General features: G+C 43.4%; 6 protein-coding genes across 6 annotated transcripts; 1 reads left to right on the top strand and 5 right to left on the bottom strand.

Moving 5' to 3' along the window:
• Positions 1-2,066: 2,066 nt before the first annotated feature.
• On the bottom strand, positions 2,067-2,432 carry ATC70_007111 (uncharacterized protein; the record flags this gene model as incomplete). Its single annotated transcript, XM_064826375.1, has 2 exons — positions 2,067-2,318; positions 2,385-2,432. The coding sequence occupies 2 exons, from the start codon at positions 2,430-2,432 to the stop codon at positions 2,067-2,069; spliced, it is 300 nt and encodes a 99-aa protein (XP_064676473.1).
• Positions 2,433-2,584: 152 nt separating this feature from the next.
• NAT10 (N-acetyltransferase 10) lies at positions 2,585-2,987 on the bottom strand (the record flags this gene model as incomplete). The annotated part of the gene is made up of 2 exons (XM_064826374.1): positions 2,585-2,891; positions 2,947-2,987. The coding sequence occupies 2 exons, from the start codon at positions 2,985-2,987 to the stop codon at positions 2,585-2,587; spliced, it is 348 nt and encodes a 115-aa protein (XP_064676472.1).
• A 127-nt stretch (positions 2,988-3,114) lies between these two features.
• On the bottom strand, positions 3,115-6,583 carry ATC70_007109 (uncharacterized protein; the record flags this gene model as incomplete). Its single annotated transcript, XM_064826373.1, has 5 exons — positions 3,115-4,676; positions 4,728-4,915; positions 5,046-5,079; positions 5,141-5,862; positions 5,919-6,583. The coding sequence occupies 5 exons, from the start codon at positions 6,581-6,583 to the stop codon at positions 3,115-3,117; spliced, it is 3,171 nt and encodes a 1,056-aa protein (XP_064676471.1).
• Positions 6,584-7,211: 628 nt separating this feature from the next.
• On the top strand, positions 7,212-7,624 carry ATC70_007108 (uncharacterized protein; the record flags this gene model as incomplete). The annotated part of the gene is made up of 3 exons (XM_064826372.1): positions 7,212-7,312; positions 7,370-7,452; positions 7,506-7,624. 3 exons carry the CDS (start codon positions 7,212-7,214, stop codon positions 7,622-7,624), a joined length of 303 nt encoding a protein of 100 aa, XP_064676470.1.
• Positions 7,625-8,981: 1,357 nt separating this feature from the next.
• MTM1_2 (Carrier protein, mitochondrial) lies at positions 8,982-12,692 on the bottom strand (the record flags this gene model as incomplete). The annotated part of the gene is made up of 1 exon (XM_064826371.1): positions 8,982-12,692. The coding sequence occupies one exon, from the start codon at positions 12,690-12,692 to the stop codon at positions 8,982-8,984; it is 3,711 nt and encodes a 1,236-aa protein (XP_064676469.1).
• A 169-nt stretch (positions 12,693-12,861) lies between these two features.
• On the bottom strand, positions 12,862-14,415 carry DUT1 (Deoxyuridine 5'-triphosphate nucleotidohydrolase; the record flags this gene model as incomplete). The annotated part of the gene is made up of 1 exon (XM_064826370.1): positions 12,862-14,415. One exon carries the CDS (start codon positions 14,413-14,415, stop codon positions 12,862-12,864), a length of 1,554 nt encoding a protein of 517 aa, XP_064676468.1.
• Positions 14,416-14,559: the final 144 nt, after the last annotated feature.

Here is a 14,559-nt window from a genome sequence, read left to right as displayed (position 1 = left end):
ATGACAATATATTATGAGCTTTCAAAAGCAACGTTTGGCTTCGTGATGCGGATGACATTCAGGTTTGTTAGCCAATCCAAATTAAAAGTCCGTTTGGCCTTTGCTCAAGATTGGCCAGATTTATTCTAATTCGACACATTTTGTCTATTTTGCAAGATTCGACTATATAAATTGTAAAGACTCAGGTGTCTGCTCTTAAGCTTCTCTGGAATACTTTTCAAGACGCATCTAATGGTGCTTACTTTATGTGGTATTTTGACTGAACTTATCGAGCAATGTTTGAAAATACGAAATGAGGCTTTTGGCCGGAATGTTGAGATTTTGCTTATCAAAGTCTCACAACAGTGGTTTCAGAGGTTGCGTTGGATCGATATAATCATTTTGATCTGATATGTACCATAGTAAAAGTCTTCATTTTTGGGATCAAAAATGCGATCGATTGATTTTTTGATGTTTTCCATGAGGTACCCCTCATGGCTTTTGGTCGATTTTTGGCCATGTTTTTTTTTTGGCCCAAAAAGTTGAGCAAAGGTGTCAGAAAGTTACTACTACTCAAGTACAATTGTTTGGCGTCACTCCGGTGGCTCAGAAAGGTCTACATGTCAAGGTATGAAGGCTTGAAAGCTGCCAAACTTGGTCATGTTTTGCTCTATAGAGTTTATTTACACGGCATAAATCACATCTTTGGTAGCTGCAAATTACTGGAAAGGCAGTTCTGTAGCTTGAGCAATTTTTAATTCGAATAGGAGGCATATTGATTTAAGTAAGACTAATTCACGCAAATTTTGATACGTTATGTTGTTGGTAAGCTTGGTAATAAAGGAAACGAAAACCCAAGTTTGCTGCTTGAATACTATGGCTTTTCACCTTTGCTTCGCTACGTTAAAACCCCCTATAAATCAATGCTATCCAGTGTTGAATTAGACACGTTATGTTCTTCCCTCAAACCCCCTCCCCATTGCTGGCTTTGCCTGTGGTTTTATTCACCTTGTACGGCACACAATTCTTTAAAATTTTGAAAGGGATATGATTTGTTTGTCTACTTTTTTTGAATGTTTTATAGTATATATAGTGAAGATGTGCTTGAATCAATTAATAAACCATTAGCTTTCGTATCTGGTTATTTTTAAAGTCTTCCTGTTGATTTCTATTTTAATTTGCTAATATTGCATCTGTTGATACAACAATTACCAAAAGCAGCGATCAAATGAACACCTGGCTGGCACAGAATGCCATCGTAGATGAGAAATAAAGTCAATACTCAAAGTGTCAAACGAAGAGCAAACTCTCTGGCGCAACCTTGTCGAGTATCTTGTATAAAAGTACCCTAATTTGCAGTACTTTAAAATCATATCTATGACACTCAATAGTGACATTAGTAGAATTATTCAAGCTACCAAACACAGCTCGATTTCCTTGAAGGGAAACGCCCCCCCCCGCATTTCTTCGAGGCTAGGAGTCATTACCAGCTTCAAGAGTTCGTTGTATAGAAGACTCGGTTCTCTATCCTACGTGAGGATATTGATAAAAAGAGCCAGCGCCGTTCTTTTTTTTGTTGGGCGGTAATGGATCTTGATGACAGAGCCTTCTTTGGTCATGATTGCCTTCTCTACGACTGGGTTCCGTTGCTTGTATACCAATCAACATGCTGCTAGTTGCTTTTTTATCTTTGACCTGATCCAGGATAATACTCAAATTTCATGTGGTAATACTTGACATGGATTCACCATTTTTAAACGGTTTTTATAAGATCGGCTTCAGTCATAAACTCTATTGAGGGTGAGTAAAAGAGTGCTGCTCTCTTCGCTGCTTGCATGTGAGTGCACCAATTGATCAGACACATCCTCTCTTTTATGCGTGTCCATTTCTAGCCTGATCAACCAATCACTATGCCAAAAACATGTAGCCCAGCAAAATCACTTTTTGAATCAACATAATATTCAATGCTCCCCGCTCCCTTCTTGATCTAATGAAGTGAGGTCCAATGAAACATATGAATATAAAGTGTTTGATTATTTATTTTACAGTGCTAATTATTAAATGATGAAATACGAGATGTAAAGCATTTACCAACCGGGCTTCTTGCCAGCAACAGGAGGGTTGTAACCAGGAAAGCCAGGAACACCTCCATAACCTCCAGGACCACCATAACCGCCAGGGCCAGCAGGGGGACCACCATAAGGGTTGCCTTGGCCGTGATAGCCACCTTGCTGTCCACCATAGTTGTTATTTCCACCACCGAAACTGTTAGCAAAACTGTTGAATCCAAATCCACCAGAAGGGGGAGGGGGAGGGGGAGGCTGATACTGATTCTGATACTGTCGAATGAAACTTGCTGTTTAGAAACCTGCTGCAAAAAAAAAGAGAAACAACGGAGAATTTACCTTGGGTTTGTTGAAATATTTGCCTGCAGCGAAACTATAGAATAACATCTGAACACTTGTACTTTTTCCAACTGATTGTGTGATGTACCTACCCAATCAAGCTACCAGTGATAGCACCACCAGAAAAACCTAATAATAATGTAAATCATGTCAGTTGACAATGACATTCCTTATTTTTCCACTGTTGATGCCAAGACATTCTACAGACCTGTAAATACTTTGCCAATACCTCTGTCGGTGCCATCAGGGTTTAATTCACCTGTTGGAGTGCCGTTCTGCGTAGGATAAGCGGTTGCAACTGCAGCATTGGGAGAAGCACCAGGTTGCTGAGGGTAAGGTGATGGTAATTGCTGAGGATATCCACCGCCGTAGCTAGATGCTTCTCCTGCGCCTTCCATACCTGCTTCAGCTGCTTTTGATGCACCGTTTGGAAGCTCCCATTGTGTTGTGCCAGTTGCTTGTTCGACGTAATAATAGCGCTGTGTTGTTTCATCCCAGAGAGCAATCCTGTATTATACGTGTTAATGGTGATATGATTGTTCTAAAGAAGCTCTTGACGTACCATCCGGGAGGAAGCTGAGGAGGAGGAGATCCTTGATTCATGTTGATAATGATAAGTTGAAGAGAAATTAGAAAAAAGAAAGACAAGAAAAAGGGAAGCACAGTTCAGCATTAAATATAGTGCACATTGAGGCTCAGTTGACATCATGATATGGGGTTTTATTCATATTTATACATGGTTAGGTTTGATCGTTTCTACGCAATCATCCATTTTAGTAGCATCTACGTAGACCAAGAAATAAGGGTTTGCGGTAGAGCCAGTGGTATCATGCAAAATTTCAGATTCATTCACTTTGGTCACCAAAGAATCATTGTATTTCCACCACTGGTCTCCTTTGTGGTCGTAGATATACACCCAGTAATGGCCGTAGTTTGCTTGGCCTTGATGAATAAAGACAGCGTGCAGATTGTAGGCCAACTGTGTGTAGTCATTGTACTGCTTTTGGATGTTTTCCTTGAGTGATTGAATCTTAGCATTGCCTTCTTGCACCAGCTGCTTGGTCTTTTGAGCCTCCTTGTGTAATAAGGCCAATGCAATCTTGAATTTGGCTTTCTTCTCCTCTGATGTCTCTTCTAAGCTGAAATCGTGCAAGACCTGACCAGCGGCTTCCAACAAGTCAGGGATTGGCATATGGCATGTGTCTGATTTCGAGTAGGCGGCAACTTGTTTCTTATATTTATCGAGCTCAGCTCTCCATTCAGCTACTTCCGCTCTTCTCTCCTTCAAAGCATCAAAGTTGGTATCAGCGTATCGATCAAGGTAAATGGTTTTTTCCAGCTGGATGTTGGCATTGGATTTGTAGACGTTCGCTGTAGCCCTGTCAAACTGGACTCGCTGAACAAGGATCTGAAGAATAGGAGGGAATGTCTTTACTGTTACTTCGCGAGTTGCTTCATGGCCGCCTTGGAAGTTCTCCACATGCTCTGCAAAAAAGTACTCGTCCAGGCCATCATATAGATCTTTGCTTTCAGACGCGTCCACAATCACATGAGAAAAGTCTTCTTCCATCTCCTTCTTGACGACTTGCAGTGTGCTGTCATCACGATAAGACAAGATTTGACGCGCTTTACCATAGAATGTTTGGCGGATCATGTCATCCACTTGCTCTCCATCTTCCGTCTTATGCAAAGGCTTCAGTGCTGCCTCTACCAGATACATGACATTACCCATACACTCGGTGACATCTTGCTGCTTGCCAAACATCATCGTATCCACGCTAGGTCTTTGCTTGGGTTTGCTGGGTGCTTTTGCAGTCGACGAGCTTGGTGCTTTTTTATTTTCAGGCTCATTTTGCTTTGAGGAAGAAGAGGCAATGTCCTGGTAGGCTGGTGGAGGCGAGTCAGAACGGATATCTTCCTGCATAGAGGCCATGCCATCTTCATGAGGATCCTCTGTGGGTAATTCACTAGATTGCAAGGGAGAGACCGCGGGTACTTGGTCGTCCCTAGCTCCAGATGCTTTCATAGCAGTTTGTAGTGATGCAAAAGAATCGTCCGTCATCATGGCAGTGGATTCGTCTGAAACAGGCTCTGTCACTGCCTCCATGTTGACATCAGTTTCTTTAGAGGTTTGCTGCTGTTGTTCTGACTGTGGGACATCTGCAGTAGCTGCATCGTCTTGATCGTCCTTTTCATTGAGCAAAGCCATGTAGGCCAAGTCAGTCTGAGGCGAGATGGCTCTGTCGTTGGTTTGGTGAAGATTAAGAAACAGCTCTCGCAAGAGACCCACGACTACGAGACACACTATAAGCAAAAGTGTCGATGCGAAACGAGACTACTTACATTTCTTGGCACGTCGAATCTCTGATTGATCCACCTCAATACCGCCAATTTTCTTGGGTTCACTGTTCTCATCCTCCACGTAATCCTCAATGTTGATCATTGTATCACGGAAAGGCAGCAAGGTGTAGTAATACTGCAAAAGACTGTTAAAGTAGCATGTGTTGCCTATATTGTTCAAGCCGACAGGTCTGTCAGTTGCCAAAAACCAAGACCAGGTGTGTTTAGAACAAAGTGAGTAAGATGGCTCCCAAACAGACATTCTCCTTTCTCTGCGCATGATAACGAAAGATATATATAAAAAAAAAGAAATACACTTACATGGATTGCTGATTGTGGATCATATGTGCTGGAACTATCTCAGAGACATCAAGTCAATATATCAGTGATTCATAGACTCTCTCTCTCTCTTTTACCTCCCATCAGATCCTCCACTGATTGGACATTGGTGGATGATGTGATGCCCTTTTCCTCTTTCAAAAACTGGATCAGCTCTGCACTGTTTCTAGCTATAGCGATGATTTTGAGCTTGTCCTGAATCGTGCTCTTCTCCAGCGGTTCGTCTGATAGCTTCACCTTGTACAACCCAGTCAAGAGTCCATCGTCTGCAGCATCCGCTGTCACTCCAAAATAAGCATATGCATCTCCAATGTCATTTCTGCCAATCTTTCCCTGACTACGCTCACATGCAATCAATGTTTGCAGCACGACAGAATTGGTGTGATTCGCTATCGTCATCAAGCTGTCCATCGCATCGTATTCGTCCATGATAATGGAAGGCTCGCTAATGGCTTTTTTGTAGGCCCACGACACCAAAGTGTCTGCAGCCCCTGATGTCAGTCCAAAGGAAGCATAGGCTTTGTTGACATAGTCGTTGTTGGCAATGTACCGGGTTTCAAGCGAGGGCACAATGCCAAGTAACTGTTGCATGTCCGCTGTCTTTACCTTGAAGTTGGCCTCTGCAGAAGTTACTGGGACGGTGGTGGAACCCATATCTTGTCGTAATGTGTCTAATGACAGGATGATTTCTTGTTGTAACAGCTTCAGTCGTTGCTCTGCAGGAGATCCAGGTTCAATATCGGGTGCCATGAAATAGCTGTCCTCGAAATAAAATCCAATTGCTTCTAGTAATGCATGACTATGTACCCATTGTCAATATGCTGTGTGCACTGTACTGTCGATGTTGCTATTTACCTGCCGTCATTGAGTCCAATACGAGAAAGAAAGTTGGGGTTGACTGAATTGATGTTTCTCCTGACGCCATTCAACAGATCCCTGATGTAGACCAATACTGTGGTATATGTGCTGACGAGTGTAGGATCCATATCTCCCTTATTCTGCATCAAAGCAGCATAGGATCTCGCCTTCAGTCGTGTCGCTTCTAATCGCTTTACCACCGTCATCGACAAGACAGGTTCGTTTATATCGGTGGCCAATGAGTACTGACATCCACAACATTCATACCCACCCAAGCTCTGCGAATGGTAATGATGGCACAGGTAGTCTGTTGCTGGGCATTTCTCGGCATTCTCCTTGTTGCGCTGTACCAGTAACCACACATGGCACACTTGGCAAATGTATCGAGATGTTGTAGTGCTTTCAACAACTATGGCGGGCGTACTATCCAAATCCTCTGTCTCTTCCAGTGTGTCTTGTGCTGTTGGTTCCTGATCCAAGTTGTTGTTTTCTACAACCAAGCGCTTGAAAACGTGTTTGTGGTCACTGGAGAAGGTCTCCAAATGAGCGAGCAATGCCATGGGTGAGTAGCATGGACAATCGAGCAGCGTCTTGGCTTCGTTTTCTATCTGTACCGTTGTGGCCATCTTACGAGGCGGTAAAGCTGGTATCTCTGTCGACATGCTGTATCGAGTAAAAAGTGTAGTAAACTATGCAGAAAAAATAGGTTGCAGTTATCCACGTCGTCATGGATATTTTGAAGCTCACGGACTTGTAATTAAGGCAAAGCCATCCTTCAAATGCTAAATGTGGTTCCATGACGTTATGGCTTCATTTAGTAGCGATATCTGCTTATCTACTGATAGTATTGGCCGTTAAGAGTCTGTAAGAGAAAGAGAGAATGTGTATTGAAAAATACAGAAACGCTGTTTATGTTGACCACTTGAGCCAACTTGTGGAAAGTGCTTGGTGACAACTCCATCAAGTAAAGTTTATCAGCAGATCAAAAGATTTATTGGGGGGTTTTCAAGCAATTGAGATGAGGTAAATGCGTTCTTTTACAGATACGCCGTACGCTACATATAAATTAATGACAAGGATCTTTTATATGTTGTATATTGCTGCTTTACTGGATTCTTCTTGATGGAACATCTGTCAATTGTTCAACATGTTTGACACGCTGGTATTGAATTCCCAGGAGCTTTTAAAGCCGGCATATAACTTCGCATTTCTTGGTTTTATGTTGCAGTTTTCATTTTTCCTCTTCATTTTCACATCACCTCCCCCTGGCTAACATCAACGCATACAAGCATGGAACCTTCAACTTTTGAGAAAATGAAAATGGGCGCTGCCATGGGCGGTACTGTCGGCCTATGTATTGGCTTTGTTTTTGGTAGTATTAGTCTCATGAGGTAAGATTTATGCCTGTTTATTTCCCATTGTCCATAGTAACTTTTTTGTATGTGTAGATTTGGTTCAGGCAACAAAAGCCCTATCAGTATGTTGAGTCAGTACATGATTGGATCTGCTGCTTCGTTTGGATTCTTTATGTGTAAGTTGTTGAAGCAGCCGCACCAGAGCAGTGGACTAACAAGTTGAATGCAGCTATAGGTTCTGTTGTTCGTTCAGAAAATCGACTTGCAACAACTCCAAATATGCACTTGCCTGTTGTCATCAATCAACGCCCCATGTTGAATAACAAGATTAAATACACCAAAGAATAGAATGATGAATAGTGTGCTTACTTTGAGCCATTTTGCATTCATGTACATATCATATCAATTATCTATGTGTAATATTATTACCATTACTACTGTAGCGTAGCAATTTAAAGTAATAAAGATGTCAATGCTGTTTCGTCGTGTGGAATGGCAGTGATGATATATTAAGTTTTATGTTTATTTCTACTTTTGATAGGACTGTATATATATATATATATATATATATATATATATACATGTAGAGTGCCTCAAGCTATGGGCCATACACAAGCATTTTCTTATGAACCAGATAGAGTATATCAGCACAACACATTTTGCTTGAACCAAGGCATTTTTATCTTTGGTGACTGAGTACCATAAGTTTGCTTCTTGATAATGTTAGCTTCCTGATGATGCGCATGATATGATGGTTATGACTCGTGTACTCGAACTTTGCGACTATGCGATCTACTTGAGATTTTGGTCGGATTCTGCTAGTACATCTCATATCATCTAACGATCTATCAAATACTAGTACTGGTCTATCAGGGATATTCAAATTGGAAATCATTACTATGAACACTGTTCAGCTAATATATTTCACTTTTTCGCTTTGCCCATAAATAAACGACTGAAGCTGTGAATCTGACTTTCTACGTGTACTCCACGTTTCAATCCATGATAACAGTTCATATACAGGCAGACAGCATACATTCTTATTGCTCAATTGAATGCAAAGCATAAAGGAAATTGGGCGCTTTTTTGCCTTGTTTTCTCGTGTTATAGGCCGTTTTGGATCTCCAAAATAGCACCAAACAGTTGCTTTCATCCAACACTTACTTGCTGGCAGCATTGCTCAGCTTTTTTAAAATGGCCAAAATTCAACCAAAAACCATGAGGGGTACCTCATGGATTTGATCAAAAATTAAACGATCGCGTTTTTTGACCTCAAAAATGAAGACTTTCAATAAGACATATATTACATCAAAATGCTTCTCTCGATCCAAGGCAACCCCTGAAACTTCTGTTTTGAGACCTTTGTATTCAAAATTTCGACGTTTTCGTCAAAAACCGCATTTCACATTTTCTGAAATTACTCAATAAGTTTAGTCAAAGTATCTCTCATGACTAACACCATCAGATGCGCCTTGAAAAGTATTCCAAGAATGCATTAGGAAGTACGGACGTCCATCCTAGGTTATATGGTCAAACCTGACAAAATACTTTTTTTTTTTTTAAAAATTTTGTTTATTGATTGAGCCGCGTACACTAGGAGTACTGGGTCGAAGTGAAGAGGCGGGTGCAATTAAAAAAGAGATAATAAAAAGAAGGTGAAATATTAACTAAACTAAACTAAGCAGAACTATCGAAACTATCAAAACTACAAGAGGGAATGGATTTGATCCTCATCCACTGTCTGGCGAACAGTGGAGCGGACATTCACCAGAATCGCCTCAGGGACAAGGATGATGTTGTCAAAAACAAAGCGCATATGGGCTAGCCATATTTGAGACAGGGTGATAAGTAGGATTCTGTAAGGATGGATGCCTTTGACTTGGGAGTACCAGATATCCGAAAAGTCCAGGGACAGAAGAGCCTCTTTGATGTCAGTGATGGACGTCGTGGGCCATAGGAATTCAAAAATGACGCCTAGCCATACCTTTTCTTTGGATGGACAGTCAAAGAGCAGGTGGCTGGCAGTTTCATTGGGAGACAAGCAGACAGGACAATTGTGAGACTCGAAGACTCCAGGCATCATGTAGTGTAACCTGCTTCGAGAAGGGATACAGCCTGTGATGAGCCGGTATATCACATTACGTTGAATGTAGGTAAGAGACAGGGACCAAAAGAATTTCCAATGAGAAGCTGAGACATTCTGCAAGGCCAAGGGTTGTTCCATCGACGACAGCACGGACAGACGAAATGTTTTGGCCGAAGCCTGAGCATTTCCAAGGGGTTGGCCATCGTGTAGACAAAATTGATGCACTAGAGGCGCAAAGGAGACATCAGAATCAACCAGGGGAGCAGGACTACACACTGGATGGAAGTAGGGTTGAAATTTCAGCTGGGCAGACGCAAGACCTTTGAACACTGTAGAAGGAGCACGTTTCCAATTGAGGAGGGAAGGGTCACGAGTATCTTTCCAATGAACAAAGTTGAGCCGAGCATCATATTGAAACACATCAGAAACCATCATCGCTTTGACTCGACGAGGAACCACCAGTGAAGAGGATGGAGGGACATAGAAGGCAGCCTGTAGTGGGAGAGCCATGGCAGTAGCAGTATTGATCCGAGCAGCTTCATACGACTTGGGAAGATAGTCGACTGCACGATATAACATATCGACAGTTCCCGTGCGCTGTGTTTTCAAACCCTGATTGCGACGAGCAAAGGGGAAGAGGAGCGGAATATGGTGATACTGGTATCCATTCATGTTGCGTAGATGGTAACTGAGAAGGTAGGACACCGGGTGGGCATCAATGACAGATTGATCATATACCAGCAACGGATGTAGCCAACGAAAATACAGAGCCGAAGCTTGAGTTTGGATGTCGACAACACCCAGTCCACCTTTGTCTTTTGGGAGAATCCATGTTTTCCAAGGAATGACAGGGAAAATGTTCTTTCTCAAGAAAAGAATTGCCAGTGACCGCAGCTGCTTGACATCGGGCTGGGTGAGAGGAGTAACACGTAGAACGTACCATAACTTGGACAGAAGCAGAGAATTCAGCACAGTGGCCTTTCCAACAACTGACAGGGATCGGACAGAGTGGATCTGGATGGCCGTCTTGATCTTGGTTGTCAGTGCACCCATAAAGTTGACCCGCTGGATCCTGCTTTGTACGAGAGGAAATCCAAGATATATCAAAGGTTCATCATCTTCCACAGAATGCAGATGGGTGATGTGGGCATGCGATAACGGAACTTGCCAAATGTCCCATGTATCCCGACCAGACACCGAAAAGGCTTGCACCTTGTCATAGTTGAATTTGGCGTTGGAAGCAGCACAATAGCGAGACATATGAAGTTGTAAGCGAGACAGGTCCTGTGCGTCATGGACAAATACCAAAGCATCGTCCGCATAACACAATAACTTGGTAGTAGCAGTACCCATCGTGTATCCGTGAAATTGACGATCATGCAAGATTGCCAGTAAAAAGGGTTCGAAGGCCAGGTTGTACAGGATAGGCGAGAGAGGATCTCCTTGCTTGAGTCCACGCAGCTTGGCAACCTCTGTTGACATATGGCCATTCAGATTAATCCGTATGAGATTGTCGCCCATCAGTTTGTATATGCACTTGATGAGGGGACGAGGAAACCCAAACTTTGTCAAGACTTTCTTGAGATAGTCCAAATTCACACGATCGTAGGCCTTTTCTTGATCCAACAAAAGACCGATATCTGCATCCAAGTTGCGAAAGGTGGGGTCGTCATCCTGTTGTTCCGCAATTGTCCATTTCCTTTGAGCATCTTCCATGATCAGTTGACAGATCATGCCATTTTCAGCAATAAAGCGTCCAGGAATAAATCCAAGCTGATGGCGACTAATCAATTGAGAAGAGACAGCCATGATACGACGATTGATGTTGCGAGTGAACAGCTTGTAATCCGAATTGGCCAGAGACAGAGGACGGTAGTTCTTCATTTCAGCCGGATCACCCTTCTTGTAGAGCAAGCACATGACAGATTCGTTCCAAGATGGCGGAAACTTACCCTTCGTCAGTGCTTCATTGTAGACTAGGTTGATGAGTGAATGAAATGGTGGGAATTTCATGATCAGGTACAAAATCTCATATGGCAAGCCATCCGGGCCAGGGCTGCTAAGGCGTCGAGTGTGTTTGCTGTCGGCCAAGAGCTCGTCTACATCAATCGGCAACATCAGTTCCTCCTGTTGTTCGCTGCTGATCTTTAAGTGCTGAGGGATGCTTCGAATCACGGTACTGAGTGCTGTTGAATCTAGAGCCTCTGGTGTGAATAATGCAGTGTAAAAATCAGTTGCAATGGCAGATATGCCATCCTGTGCCTGACACATTGAACCCGTAGAGGGGTCTCGCAGCGCCACAATGGACCGACGGTTCTCTCGAGACACCGCAGAGCGCTTGAGGAATCCGGGTGATTTCTCACCATGTTCACGATAGAACTTGCCTGCCTTCAAGATTTCTATTTCTGCAATTGAGTGCTGCAGGGACTGAATTTGCTGGTTGATGGAGTCCAATCCCTGAAATATCAATCCTCGATGCTTCTTATGTCTCATCATCTTGTTCCTCTTTGAAAGCAGTCGATGTAGTTGTTTCTTCCTCCAGTTCAAATCCTCAATTTGATACTGCTTGATGAATAACTTGACCTCTGCTTTGATCCAATCCCATTGTTGTTGGGGAGATGTAAACCGCTTGATACCTGCTCTTCGTTCCTCACTGCCAATGAGGAATTCCGCCAGTGCCTTGCGAAAATCTTTGTTGCGAGCCAAGTAGGGATTAGCCTTCCAGACACCAGGGCCACGACCATTGGAATCTTGAAATTGATAGGAGAACCCCAAAAGCTCATGATCAGTCCACTCCGGAGAGAGGTATTGTTGACTAGTACTAGTTACAAGGTGATGAGCATTGGAGCTACAAAAGATATAATCCAAAATCCCAGCATTTCTGCCACTATGCCAGGTGTTGTGCTTGTCATCCCCAAATACATCAATGTAATAATCATCCAAAAGATCAGTCCATATCACAGGTGCACTGATGAGAGAGCCATCAGTTCGCCGATCCTTGTATTGATAGTTGAAATCGCCCATTATAAAGATAGTGTTTGTTGTATTAGTGATAGTGTCCTTGACAATTGGTATATCAAGTAATTCTGAATAAAATGCTGTGCGTTCGGTGTGAGCTGACGCTCGACCGTAAATGTTGAGTAGAGTTGCTATTGGTGGTGTTGTTGCTAAAAGTTGTACATCTCGAGTAAGGTGAAGGGAGGCCAAAATAAAACGACCGCCATCAATGCCTTCTGAGATGTGTTGAAGTGTATAATTGGTGTTAAGTGATATAATGCCGCAATGTGGAGTCCAAAGACTCGACTTGGTGTTGAATTGTGTATTGAGCATGTCTATAATAGTGGAGTCTGTTGCATGTGTTTCTTGGAACACTAAGATATCATAGCCTAGTGTTCTAAGGTATCTAATAAATTGTTGTCTTTTTTTTGGGTTATCTATTTTTTTGAGGCCACGGCAATTGAGGGTGGCAATTTTCACTGTATGTTGTAAATTCATCATATTAATGTTGAGATGGTGAGGGTGGGCCTGTCAAGCCTTGTTGTTGTCCCTGTGCTGCTGCTGTAACTGCAGCCTGTTGCTTGGCAGAAGTAAAATCATCCGCACCATCAAATTTACCTATTTTCTTCACTGGGTGATCCAGCGCATTCTCGGATGCACTAGTAGGATTGGCAGGAGATTCACCCATTTCAGTATCAGTAGACTCAGTACCAGTGGTATTGTCAGAGTCTTGAGCCAGAGGGAGCTCGTCCATGTCGGCATCCCTATCAGCACCTTGCTTTTGAGCAATGGTTTGGCTATCAGCACCACCTTGTACGCCGCTGTGGACCACATCTTGGGCACCACCTTGGCCATCACCTTGATTGTTACCTGGAACAACACCAGAATCACCACCACCGGGAGACCCACCACCAGCAGTATCACCACCAGGAGTACCAGAACCAGCACCAGCACCAGCAGCTACTGGAGGAGCTTTGGAGACCTTGGGAGCGGCTTTCTTCTTACCAGATGATGTACCGCTCTTTGCCTCCTGAGACACTTTTCGGGGCTTCGAAGCAGCCTTACTGTCTACCGCACGGACTTTGTTTGGACTTGTATTACGGGGACAGTTGTACTCCACATGACCATATTCATCACAGTGGTAGCACTGGATCCACTTCTTGTACTCAGGGCAATCCGCCCTACAATGATCGGCACTATGACAGATACGGCAAAAGTTGGGCATCTTGTCCCATTGCAGCAGAACCATTCGCTGATCGGCTGAACGAGGATCCCAGATCATCACTCCGCTGAGTTTCTCCAGGTGTCGATGACCAGGGCAGGGCTTGTCTTCGGGGTGCAATTCATCACAGGCATAATCAGGGGAGGAAGGCACAGTAAGGTTAAGCGTAGCATAACCTTCACCTTGGAAGATGCCATTAGTTCTTGAGATGCCATGATCCAGGACATCACCATATCGGGAGAGACGAGTCGCCATTTCCTCCTTGAGTTGCAAAGCTGGCAAGAAAGGGAGATTCTGTAATGTCAACTTGACAATGGTGGCATCGCCAGGGTAGGATGGAAAGCCCCTCAAATAGGTACCATCTTCCAGGGTAATGCCGTCGTTGATGAGTGTGGTGCGTCCTACACACTCAGGCAGCCACATTGTCTCGAGAAAAGCATGGCCAAGGTAATGTCTTGGTTTGCTACGGTAACCAAGAAAGTCTTCATAAAGTTCAGAGTTGGTTGTAGCTTCATTGAACTTGAGAAGGGCCTTGTTCAATAGATTACGATCTTTGACAGGTGTCAGATCGATGAAAACCGAATCCTCCTCGATACCCTTGAGGAATGGACGTATGACAGCCATAGGTCCTGAAGAGGCCTCTCCATTGATGGCCTGTTGAGATGCCTCTGCCTCCGTAACTGGTCGTTGGATGAGCGTAGGATTGAAAGAAACAATGGATTGCTGTTTCTTGTTGTTGCCTTTGCGTTTTGAGCCGACTACATGAGTCCACAGCAGAGGGGTCTCAGCGTCGGGTTGAGAGGGAGAATGATGTATATGACTAGTGTCAGACATATTCTAAAGATACATGACAAAATACTTCAATCAAGTCGAAATTCAAACAATCTGGCCAATCTGGAGCAGAAAAAAAAAGTATCGGAGATTATCAGGTTGTCTCAGTGTAGCAGTTACAACCTTTGGAGTCATGAAGGCAATCAC

The sequence above is a fragment of the Mucor velutinosus genome (assembly GCF_035048745.1).
Source record: "Mucor velutinosus strain NIH1002 chromosome Unknown tig00001549, whole genome shotgun sequence".
In the NCBI taxonomy this organism is placed as follows: Eukaryota; Fungi; Mucoromycota; class Mucoromycetes; order Mucorales; family Mucoraceae; genus Mucor; species Mucor velutinosus.
Note: the sequence above shows the minus strand (reverse complement) of the source record. Positions and strands in the feature narration are given on the sequence as shown.